The 12,952-nt window shown below is 47.1% G+C and overlaps 1 protein-coding gene across 2 annotated transcripts in view; it reads right to left on the reverse strand.

The window, feature by feature from the left end:
- Positions 1–8,402, reverse strand: part of LOC109486485 (protocadherin-17-like) — a 44,169-nt gene extending 35,767 nt beyond the window's left edge. For both annotated transcript variants that reach the window (XM_019790313.1, XM_019790314.1), the window contains exon 1: positions 4,865–8,402. In XM_019790313.1, coding sequence (XP_019645872.1) covers positions 4,865–7,720 — 2,856 coding nt within the window. In that variant the 5' untranslated portion in view covers positions 7,721–8,402. The remainder of the gene's footprint in view (positions 1–4,864) is intronic.
- Between the last annotated feature and the right edge of the window lie 4,550 nt (positions 8,403–12,952).

Genomic DNA, 12,952 nt, shown 5'->3' on the forward strand with positions numbered 1-12,952 from the left:
AAAAATTGATAACACAAGTGAAACATGGGGCAGGTTTGTGCCTGCAATATTTGTGCCTGTAAGTAACTCACTGTGACAGTCGCGCTCCGGGCAATTTAATTTTCGGATGACTCAAGCAATATCCCGATTTTTTATTTCGCTCCGCATCGCTGCAAATGGCGTATCCAGGGAATTTCAGGAGCGTAATGGTCCGGTGACTGCCGTTTGGCCTAAAGCTTTAAAAGTCGGTGATTGGGAGGAAGTAAAAGAGGATCGGGAACGACTTTGACTTCGAAGCATTCCATTCAATAAAATGTGCCCTCAAGACAAGTGTCAAAGCCATGTGTCTTTCACAGGACAGAGACTGTCTAGGGCTACAGTAAATTCATTCTTTGTTAGAAATGGGGGTTATGACTGCCTCCTAGGATCATAATGCATTTATTTTTGCAGTGACTTAATTTCGTGCTAGGAGGGAAAAGAGGTCTTCGTCAAGGTGTTTTCAGAATGGGGTTGAAACAAAGTTGTAGTACAACAGTGATACAAAATACATAGTGTTTATATACACATTGTCATGATTTGGAAGGAGCAAAACCACAGTGAAAATCGCTAACTGCCTCAGACACATTGAGATTTACAGCACAGTTAAAACTGCCCAAGAATAACACTCGGGGGACTGATGAAATCTGGTCTATGTGGACAGGTGGTCACTGTGGACAGCAATGAGAACATTTATCTGAATCATTGAAACGCAGTCACTTGTACAGGTTTGACTGTATATCAATGGCCAGGTGGTCATTATATAGGGATGGTACAGGTTTTACTGTAATACAAAATACATATGTGTGGTGTCCTGATTTCAAGGTAAGGGGTACTGAAAATTCTGAACGTATCAAGATTCACAGATTTTACCGACAAGATAAGAAGCTGCGAGACCTTCACAAGGTGAGTGCAAGGTCTCGAGATTTGGTCATGCAACCACCAGGTGGGAATTCAAGGCACTAGTATGCAGAAGGAGTATCGTCCACTATTCAGGGTAATAAGGTTCAGCTGAGTGTGTCGCAGGGGAATTACCCATTAACAGGCAACACTGAAAAGATTTTCCTAGGAGGGAAGCTTAACCTTCTCCCTACCGAGGTGACCTTATGGCACCAAATTTGTATCGGTTACGGGTTAGACAGCAGGGAGAAGGTTAAAATGTTGTATTGAATGCGCGGTGGTACCCTCATTGCTCTGCTGTCCATTTCTGGCCACATCAATTTATTTCTTTGGTTCTAGGATACGTTAGGGTGAAAAAGAGCTAGCAGACATCATAAAAGCAGAGAGCAGGTAGGAAAATTTGAATATGACTGTATTTGCTCCATAAACAAAACGAAGCATCAATCCACGGATCCGTGGGTCGCAAATTGGAGCTTCTATGGCCGGCTGGATCTTCTCTGGTGTACTATCCCTTTATTTCGGCAAATTTCTACTATTTTTCCAGCGATCCGCGGAGCCTGGTAGAGGCTAATCAATCCAGTCCTCACAGGCTTTTGTATCATTACATTTTTCCATTTAGCATAACTTTTTAATCCAGGAACTAATCAATCAATTTAGTATGGCCTTATATTTTTTATTCAGCATTTTTTGCCAGGGCCCATGAGAATATATGGGGGCTTTCAAAGGGCGCAATCAAAAAAGGGGTTCCTCTTTTTCATACATATCAAAGAAACATGCAACGCTTTGATAACCTTCAGGGCAAAGGGTAAGGGTCTGCTTTGTTTCGATAAGTAGCTGATTTTATCAATTCATGACTGGAAAAATACAGGAGATACTGGCCAAAAAGACCGAATAATAATAAAAGACAAAGGAGTTTAACAGCCATATGATTACAGTGCTATGGGTTGCAAATTATAATTATATGGCTGGCTAACTCCTCTAGAATTTTTTCCAGCAACCCAACGCTGTCTATCGTAGAGACTTATAAATTGGCCATTTGTGTGTCCTGGAAGAGACTACTATTTATAATGTAGTTGAGTTTTCCGTGAGAAAGGAGGCTGCAAATGAGTTCTGTCTCGTACGCTAAGCCCAGTCAGATTTCATCCAGGCGACCATTCAGTTTGATGCTGAAGCTCCAACCTTACCACAAGTTAAACTCGCAAAGGTTTTAGTCTGTACTAAATCATTTACTGGAAGAAGAATCCACCAGTCAGGTAGGAGGCTGCTCATTGTAAGTCTCTACCAGACATCAATGGGCTGCCGGAAAAGTAGTTAGAAATTGCCAAAAAGACTGAATAATGTGCCAGAGGAGTCAGCCAGCCAGGCATAGTGGGTTGCAAATTGTGCTCCAGACCTATAGTCGGCTATCCCCTCTAGCATATTATTCTGTCCATTTGGACAATTCCTCGACATTTGTATTTTTCCAGCAACACCCGTCAGAGTCTGGTGGGGACAGAGCTCTCTATCTTGAAGCTGAATGTGGCGATGATTCCAAGAACATCTCAAGAATGCTGATTTTTCTTCAAGGGGAAGGACGAACTGAGTCTTTCGACGTGCATCACCGAACTTTGCAAACTCTTCCATCAGCCGGGACCACCTCGGCTTTATTATTTGTAATGGAGAAATAATCTACTACAATGAGCGGACAAATGAGATTGGCAGACCAGAAAACCGCCTCGAGCCATGTCCAGATTCCCCCCCGAAGAAAACGCCCGAGAGAAAATGATTTTCTGAACCCGCCCAGATTGCCCCTTTTGTCTGCTATATTGATGTTTGTAAAAGCACTTAAATAAAATCAATGGCTGGCATAATTTGATGCAACAACCACCCCCTCTTATGAAATGGTATCGCCTTTTTTCGTTGCTGTTGTGTAGGCTTTGTTTGCTATGGGAAAAGCCCACTTGACACAAGAGGGGTAGGTTGGAGCAAAGCAATTTACAGGAGATTCTAATGGAATTGCTTGGGGGCAATGTTGTCAGGGATTAGTGAGGAATTAGGCTGGAGGTTGAACAGATGTTGGGAAGGGCTGGGGCTGGAAAACCTCAGGTTCTGAAGAAGTTAATCCTGTCTATCCTTATCTGTAGCTGTCAGCTCTCAAGGGAAACGGGAGAGAGAGGACTGACAATTCAATTAAGTGTCCCATCTTGACATAAAACAGAATAAGGTGTGATAACTATTACAGTCAATAGATTTACTATGGTTGTGTCATGTAAAATCTGTTCTATGTGGACAGGTGGTCATAATGTAGACAGGATTCTTAATGTGTGAATGGGAAAGGCATGTAAGGGACTGCCAAAAAGTGGTCACTGTTTAATTCTATTGCATGTCCTGTCTAACCCACTGCCCTGGCTAGTCTTAGAAAAGTGTTGGACAAGATCAAAAGCAGGAAGGACACCTATTATCAAGACAGTCTCCTGGCAACTATCTCCCTCATATACAAATCTGTCTTCTCTCTGAGTACATTAATCTCTGATGACAGAGAAAAATGTTGTCAGCATTTCTCCAATGGGCCACACCATTTTTTTGACATTTACTATATGAAGAGCAGAGAGCATTCACTCCATAAAACTGAGGCATCAACATGATCAAGGCATAAACCTAGTCGTCAGGCATTGATATCATTATCAAAGTTCTTCCAGCTAAGCATTTTCAATAATATGAGAACCAACAAATTAGATTGGTGTGGCCTAAAGAGGAAAAACTTTTTGTAGCGGGATGTCCTTTGACATACGATACTTGTAGCCCCACTTCCCCTATAACAACACATCTTCACATTAATTAAGACGAATGAGCCGTTAATGTAATTACCTCTAAAACAACAAACTTTCCAATTCCTGCTGGCACTGCTGTGTCTTTCCTTGCACTGACCACACACACAGCAGATAACCTGGGCTTGCAGTGCCACAATCTTTTAAAAATCTTCAAATTCCAATATGGTGTCCGATGAAGACCTTTCATCCCTTCAAAATTCCGATCTAATTCCTCCCAATGCTATTTAGTTTGATCTGAGACATCGGGTGGTCATGTGTAGTGACCAGGGGGTCAGTCCACTGAAACTTGATACAAACACAGAAGGACTAATGACCCTAATCTGATCAAACAGGGCCCGGCCAAGAAAAACAAGCCCTCCCTCTCCCCTCCTTCCTGTCTAAAGGAACATCTGACACAAGCAAAACGTCCTTTGTATATTTCCACATTCCTTCTGCTCACCCCTCTACTAACAGAGGGGAACATCAGATAGGGAGCAGACTTTTGAGTCCTGAGGTTCAAGATGGCAGACATGATAGTTACAGATACATTCCAACCTGTACAGGACTGTCTCTGTCTCTAAAAGCTGAACAAGTAAAGTACTACTACTACAACAACCTAATTACTGTTATCCTTGTCTCTCATACTTCCTTAGGGAATGTTCCAAAACTTTTCATGGGGAGGCGGACTAGGAGTGAGAAGCCGTATATTTGTGTCACTCAAAGTATTTGCTACTGTCTTGTCATTTTCACCCAAGTTTTAATACGCAGTCATAAATAGTTTTCTAAGACAGAAAACAGACTTCAGATGATTATTTGATAAGCCGAGAACAGTTTTGAGGATTAAGGAGTTTAACTAAGAGTTTTTCAGCTGTATGGATTTTCCCTCTGTCATCTTATGATAGAGGAATCAAGAAACTAGTGCCCATCCTTTTGTTAAAAACATTGGCTTAGTCATGTAGGATCAGACTCAGCCAATCTGACCCTAGACCAACATGGTACATTTTCCTGAAGACACGTATGAGGAAAAAGAAACAGGACATTTCTCAACTTTCAATTTCTCAAAAAAGTATAAGACCTCGGTAGTATCCATCAGTCATTTTTCCCTCCCTTTCACTTGTGGGGAACTCTAATAAACAAACAAACAAGGAAGGTGAACTGACCTCGGACTCCTCGTCTCCCCTCTCCGACCCCTCCTTGTGTTCTGCTCCGGACTCCTCGTTCTCCCCTCCCTCCTTCTTCAGCAGCTTGGACTCCGAGTCTGGCGGAGACGTGTCGGCGAGGGACTCGGGGCTCGAGCTCTCCTGTCCGTCAGGATCCTCCTTCCTGTTGTTGACCTTGTAGTCGATCTCCACGGGGGTTTCGTTGATCGTGACCACCAGGTCGCGCTGGTTGTTCCTCTTCTGTCCACGGGGGAGGCTGCCGGTGTTGCTGCCGCCGCCCCGCGTGCTCTCGGCCTGCCGACAGTTGTACGTCCTGTCCTCCTTGTTCAGCCGCCGGCACTTGATGATGACGATGACGACGATGGAGACGAGGAGGACCAGGACGGCGCTCAGCGCGATGACAATGATGATCGGGATGCTGAATCGATCCTCGTCTTGACTGGCCGGGATGTGCGCCTTGTTCCACTCCTGTGCCGATTGGTTGCTGGGGATGTAGTCCCCATAGCGACCGCCTCCGATCACCTGCGTGCCGTTGTAAGCGACGGTACTGTCGAGAATGATGTTGATGACAGTAGAAGCGGACTGTGGCATGGCCCCGTGATCGGTCACGGTGATGGTCAGACTGTGCAACCCCTCCCAGGCCTTCTTCAACACTTTCACAGTCCTGATGTCCCCCTTGTCAGAGATGGCAAATATTCCCCTGCGGTTTCCATTGGTGATGGAATAGGACAGTTCTCCATTCGCTCCCTCGTCTGCGTCGGTAGCTTGGATACTTGTAGCAAGAAATCCAGGCTTAGAAGTCATGGGGACGTACACTACGTTTTTGTTTGCGTTGGGAAACGTGATCTTAGGAGCGTTGTCGTTTACGTCTTGTACAAAGATGTTTACGATACATTTCGCGTCTTTCTGCGGGTCGCCATTGTCGCGAACGCTCACTACTAGCTCATACTTCTTCTTTTCCTCATAGTCTAGTTTTCCGGTGGTGTAGAGCTCCCCGTTTTGCGGATCGATGGAAAATTTCCCGAACATGTCCCCGGAGGAAATGGCAAAGGCAAGTTTAGCGTTCCTACCTGTGTCTCTGTCGGCTGCGATCACTTGTCCAACCTGCGTCTTCACCTCCACCGACTCGGCGATGTGGAACGCGTACCTGTTGTTGTAGAAGGACGGCGCGTTGTCGTTTTTGTCCAGGATTTTGATCTTGAGTTTGGCGGTGCCTTCCAAAGGCGGATTCGCGCTGTCCTGAGCTACAACCGTCACCTCGATCAGTGAAGTCTCTTCACGGTCCATGGCGTCGTTGACCACGATTGTACCTAAAATGGGGTCGACGTACACGAGCTTTGGGGAGCGGTCGTCGCGGATGGAGTACCGCACCTTGCCGTTGTCGCCCTCGTCGGGATCCGTGGCGGTCACCCTCCCCACAGACACGCCCTGCGCGTTGTTTTCCGTCAGATCGAACAGGAGCTCTGGGGCGCCGAAGTCAGGCGGGTTGTCGTTCACGTCGGTTAGCACGACCTTGAAGGACCTGTAGGTGGTGCGCGGCGGCGTGCCGGCGTCACGCGCCGCTACGGTGACGTTAAACGTCGGCCTGGTCTCCCTGTCCAGCGGCGCCGTGGTCACGATCAGGTACTGGTTGTCCGCCACAAGCTGCAGACCGAAGAGCCCGTACGCACCGAGCAGGGTCACATTGACTTTACCGTTCAATCCGCCGTCTTTGTCCACTACAGTCAGATACGCGAGGAACGTCTCGACCGGTACGTCCTCTGACAAAACCACCGGCCCGTTCTTAGTGGTGACAAAGTTTAGACGGACTTTAGGAGAGTTGTCATTCTGATCCCCGACGTTGACGATGACCGTGGCAAAAGTCGGCGCAGAGTTGACGCCCTTGTCTTGCGCCTGGACGGTGAGCTGGTACACCGGACCTCCGGACGCCTCGTGGTCTAGCGGCGCCGCCACGGTCAACTTCCCCGTTTCAGAGTCCAACGCGAAGAGCCTTTTAATCGAGTCCGGAACGGTGCTACCGAAAGAATAGACGATCTCACCGTTTGTTCCTTCATCAGGATCCGTGGCGTTGAGATCGATCACAAGAGAACCTACAGGTGTGTTCTCCATGATGTCCACAGAGTACGTGGCCTTGCCGAAGACCGGGCTGTTGTCGTTGGTGTCCAGAATTTTGACGTTGAGAACTTGGCTGTCGTACAGTTTGGGGTTCCCGCCGTCGATTGCCGTTAGTATGAGCTGGTACTCGGGGTGTCTCTCCCGGTCTAGCGGCTGGTTGACCACGAGTTCCACGTTCAGTGTTCCGTCCACCCCGGTGAATGTGTTGAGAGTGAACGGCATGTGGTCCGTAGAGGATTGCAAGTTGTACGACTGGATGGAGAACTTGTCCGAGTCTAAGTCCACGGCGCCGTCCAGCGGCACGCGCGTGTCCACAGCGGTCGCTTCCGACAGGTCCATTTCCAGCACGCCGGTGGTGCGAAACCGCGGCGTGTTGTCGTTCTTGTCCTGCACGGAGATTCTCACCTGCACGAGCTGGAACACCTGTGACGGGAGCACCGCCACCTCCAGCTTCAGCTCGCACACCCTGGCCCGCGGGCACAGCTGCTCGCGGTCGATCGCCCGCTTCGTGGTCAGCTCCCCGGTTCTGTTGTTGATCGCCACGTAGGGCGACTCCGTCAGGAATTGGAAAGTCCGCGGCACGGAGGCGCGTTCTACCATCAGATCCCGCGCCAGGTTACCCACATGCGTCCCCGCTAGTTCTTCCTCCAGTACCGGGTACGTGAACTCGATCCCCTGCGCGGAGGACACTCCTATCAGCCCCAAAAGGAGGCCCCAAAACACAGTCCTAAGAACATCCATTCTGTCTTTTTTTTATTCACACAGTTAAAGACGAACGCCGTAAAATTATTTCTTCAACAGAAGCACCAAAGTCGCTCTTACCGCGCAAAGTCCGTAAGTCCTACAGTGTGGCTAGTGATGAGATGGTGGGACGAGTCTACTCCGCTAACGGTCCGCCTTTCGAGAATCCGTCGCACATTTCCTGACTCCCCGGCCGGCGAAATAAAATCCTACCCGTCCAGGCACCCCAAAGCGATTGGAAAGTCAAATCCCTCCTTCCGACGAAACACTTTGTAGTGGCGCACTCGGCGGCGAAAAGATTACAAGTACTGTAATTCAAAAGCAGCCCGCGAGAATCCGACGATAAGATACTGAGTACCACTGGGATAGACGTCGTTACCTTCACAAACTTGTCTTGGAGAGCGCCACGGTGAGAATGGATAGAAGACAATCCTTCAGTCCGCCACAGTCCTGTAAACCTTTGAAACGCGTACCCTTGAGGCGAAGAGCTGCACTGCAACGTTCGAATTCAAAAACAGAGGAACGCCGGTACACACAGCTATTAAGTCCAACACGTTAAAGTCCAAAAGCACGTCGGCACTCTTCAGGTTACCCCTCGGCCTGGTGACTTGAAGCGGCCCGTGTGTAGAATGGAACGCGACAGGGTCAGGCCCGGTCCGCACACGCTGGTGTCCAACTGCCGACTGAGCTCCTCTCCCAACCGGAGGCGGGGTTTTGTCTACGCGTTCCGACTACCGAGAGAGCAAGCGTGCGGGCCGCGCGTTCACTCAATCAGATCAATCTTTTCACACATCCCCGCTACCCAAAGCCCCGCCCACTTGGGGCTTTCCCCCCATAGCTAGCGCTCAACCCCCATAAATAAATGTATGCATCGCTGGGAAAATTGTAAAACTAATGCCTGCCTCTTTTATAAATTACACCGGTATTATCCCTTTGGTGGCCGCAAACGTGGAATGGAGTCCAAGAGCACGATCTAAATGCGTTGCCATCACACAACTCTTAAGGGCTACCACCACGGGTTTACCTCCTTAATGATTTATCATTGTCGGTTTTTATCAAGAGACACGACCTCATAGATTTTTTTTTTGCAAACACAAATAAAAGGCTTTCTACAGTAGACAGTTTATCACACAACTACTGCATTATGTTGGTCGGACCCCTACATTACGCGGGACGGGGGTGAGCAGGGTCGTTTGCATGTCAACGGTCTTGTTTAACCATTCATAAACGACGCTAACCCTGTTTTCCCCTGTGGGCACACCTTTGGTACGTCCCCAAAGACCTGGTCGTGATTATTATGGAAGAAATACAAGGGCATCGACTGGTATAGTTCAGGGAATACCGGAAGGCAAGAAGAGTCAGGGCGGGAAAGGCACTTGTAGAGCCTGAGGTCTTCAGTATACCGGTGGAATCAGAAATGCCAGCATTGGTGGCTGTTGGCTTCTTATTCCAGTTATCGATCTGACAGAAAACTAGCTAGTGTTATATAGTCGCAACCAGGCTTCTTGGTGGGCTGTAAAATGTCGAAATTGGCCCAATAGGTGGATATTCTAGCAAAGGGCTTGGCGGGTCACTGGAGAACAGATTTGTCAGTGGCAATCTCTACAAAGGAAGAGTAGCTGATTGTGGATCCAAATAAAGTCACTGTCAAAGTGTTGCCCGTGTTTTTGAGGCCCTTTGAAATTCTTGCCACAATTGCGCCTCTCCTAGTCCACGAAATGCCACAAAGAACACAGGCAAAACACTCAGACCGAGCCGGCTCCTTACATCTGCTTGAAAGGATAACGCCCGCCTCCAATTTACTGTACTCCGACATCATTACCGGCACATTTTCACCGGGATGTGAAGTTGTTTTATGGACTGTTGTACAGACAGAGGCGGGATGATGTGAGAAGAAACAACACAGAGGAGCGGAAGTCGTCACGCGTGGCCGACGCGTCTGACGAACGTTTAGCGCGTATCTGTGAACTTTGAGCAACGTGCATCAAACTCTCTCTCCAAGCAAGCTGAAGTTAGGGTCACGATTTGCTGGCGTCTCGTTGGGCTTTTATTAGTTTGTTAGTTTTTCTCTGGGTACACTGATTAGTCCAGTATTAGTCGGATCACCCCAAAAGCTGACTGACTTGATAGAAAGTACAAAACGCCTAAAGACGACAAAACCAAGATTAACTGTATATTGGTATGGGCGTACGCCCCCAAAGATATATGGCTTCGTTTTCTTTTTTTAGCGTCACTGAAAAAAAATCAACTGGAAGACCTACAAAACGCTACATAAAGACTGCAAACTAAAGCTGCTTGAGGTACAACATCGCTCTGCTCTGCCTCACGTAAAAGTTACGTATCTCTAGATCTTCTAATCTTCAACAGACATAAGTTTGAGTCCACAGGATGTTGTGTGTCTGATAAACAAATATCCGAACCTCCTCTCAATAGCTTCATCCTTCCGCTATAGACAGTGTGCTCTACTCTTGTGTATCTTGTTGTGGCTCCTAATAAACAACGCAAACAGCTAAAGATCATCAAGTGGTTTGGCCACTTCAGGAGGAAGAAAGGCTAGTGTTTGAGTCTGTGTTGTTCTGACACAGTTATCGGTACACACGATTTGTTTGCCCGCTCCAACAATCAACACAAACAAACTCAAACATCCAGCGGTCGGCGGTCTATTGTGCTACTCTCCAAGCAGAGGTTTATAGGCTTCGACTTATTTTTGACGTCTCTGTAGGCCTTTTATTTCTAGGCGTTCTTACATTTTGTAGTGGTATCTCTTTTTTCGCTGCTCTACCAGTTTTGTATTGTCTCGCCAATTTGATACTGTCTTGTAGCCACCAAAAGATCTGCTTGGAGATAACCATAGTTCGGCGTCTTGACGAGATTTGGAGGAAGGCTTGAGCAGTCTTCGCCTTATCCATGCCAGATGGTAGTTCCACCTAAATCCCTTCGCGTGTAGCTGCGAAGACTGCGACGCTTTTGTTTTCAACTAATCCGCGTGAGGCAAGAAAACCCACTGAATAATCATGGTCTAATCCCTTGGATTTGGCCCTCGACCATTAATTCCCGATTTACCCTACTAATTAATCAGTGGACAACACACAAATTGGGTTGTAGTTTTTCACGCCTCGCGACCATATGGACGCTGTTCGCGACAGAGTGCGACCCACAAGGCGTGAAACAAAAGGAAACCCCGGGAAAAGAATAACAATGTGGGTGAGAAAACAGGATTTCTCACGGTTGCGCTAGGCGCGTGCGGGCAATGTGGTTTTATCAAAAGAAGGAATGCCTTTATGGTACACTTTTGCTCCAGAGGACCAAAAACTAACCTAGAGTAATTTTTGATAGCTGAAGGTTTGCTCCCAAAGGTTGCGCATCTATAGTTAACAAGGCTGGATTTGACAATGATAGACAGCTATTGTGTATATTCTGATACTTTTGGCTTCCTCTCGCTTCTTGGTGAATTGTAAAAATGTAGGAGACTGCAGGATTAATAAAAAATGGTTATCAAAAGATGTAAGGGATACAAATGTCTCTTTGCTAAATATTCAAGAATTCAAATTTACTTACTAGTATTGCATAACAAAAACATTCCATTGCTATATAAAGGGCAATATACAGTAAAATGCATAGGTTTTCTATTTTACCTAAAGTAAATTACAAAATTGGCAGATTTTAAGCTCTAGGGTAGTACGTTTTTGTCTTCTTTGCTGTTTCGATTCTCAATGTGTGGCAACTGATCTGCGGCTTAAATTTATAGTTTTAAGGTATTTTCCTTCGTCGTAGGAATGTTTTAATTGCAATAACAATGTGGGTGAGAAAACAGGATTTCTCACGGTTGCGCTAGGCGCGTGCGGGCGTTGTGGTTTTATCGCACTCTCCGGGGCGACCGAGTCACGCGAAATTTCCCTCACGAAACAACTCCGTGTACAACAGCAGAACCTACGAGTCCCCTGCGACTTCAAGCATTATAATCTACTCGCCTATAAACCTTCGTTTAGCGCCAGTGAAAGAAAGGCAAGAAAACATCTTCCATGAATCATTTAAATCATTAGATGTATTTGTAATGTAATTTAGGCGGAAGCAATAATTTTTCAAGCTTTATTGCTGATATCCGAGCACTTCCACACATAATCGGCTGACAGGGCGAACTTCCGACTAGTTGGTAGATGATGGAATATTGGAGAATTGCAGAGTGGATCGCCACTGGAGTGGCAGCTTCGGAAATTGCGCTTGTCTTGACGAGAAAAGTGACGCATCGATTATCAGACGATCCCCCCTATGCGGCAAGGCAAGCCGCTGATTTGGTGAAAACGATTCGATGAGAAGCAATTTTGGGACCTGACAATCTCCCCGTGACCCCATTTCTGGGTGAGGAGCTGAGGGTAAATTGTTTCGGCAAAATCCCCGGTCGGTTTGCCGCTAATCTCCGATCAGATGCCTGGCTTTGACTTCTTAATACTGTTTGTCTCTTTTCTCTTGTTTTGGGCAGTCTTTCAACTTGTGCAGTTTTTTTCGGTCACACGGGCCCGGTCAACTTAGTCGTGCGACCAAGTTACGACAGTTACAGATGATTGAAAGTATTTTCCTTATGCCCGGGACAGTCGTAGGCTAGTCGTGAACGTGTCCAGCCTGGTTGACCACAAGAGAGACAGAGCTCGGTTGGAAATGTGACAGGAGGTCAAATTGATGGTCTCCTGTGGGATTTTTTTATCGTTTGTGTTTTTGTTAGTCGCGCGCGCGGCGGGACTGCCGGTCTGCCCCACGGGAAACCCGCCCAAGTGTCTCTTTTCTTCTCAGCTCTTTGTTGTGTGATCAACAAATCGATACACGAGTGTACATTTGTCGACACCTGACCTCAAAACGTCCCATTTCGTTCTCAGAACATCTCCCGAACGGCTGTTAGTGTTACACGCGCCGCTGGGGCTAAAGTGGAACCAGAAAAGTTCGGCTTCATCTGATGAGCTAAAGGATAACACGCGTTTGACACACTGAGAGACGTCTGGACAATACAGCTGGCAATATGGAAGCCAAGTCCGCAATTTTACATGAGAAACGTGCGCAATAACAGGCCAATATGGACTACTAAATTTCAATACGGCGGACCCCATTTAGTGACTACAATGCCACAATAGAACATCTGCAGTTAGTCCACGTAGGGGGGAAAATATGAAACGTCTGCGAGTTGAATGTGATGGATGGCGAGGAAGGGGATGCGTCTGTGCGCGCGGTGGGGTCAAGTTC

The sequence above is a fragment of the Branchiostoma belcheri genome, unplaced genomic scaffold, assembly GCF_001625305.1.
Source record: "Branchiostoma belcheri isolate BF01 breed outbred unplaced genomic scaffold, Haploidv18h27 scaffold80, whole genome shotgun sequence".
NCBI lineage: Eukaryota > Metazoa > Chordata > Leptocardii > Amphioxiformes > Branchiostomatidae > Branchiostoma > Branchiostoma belcheri.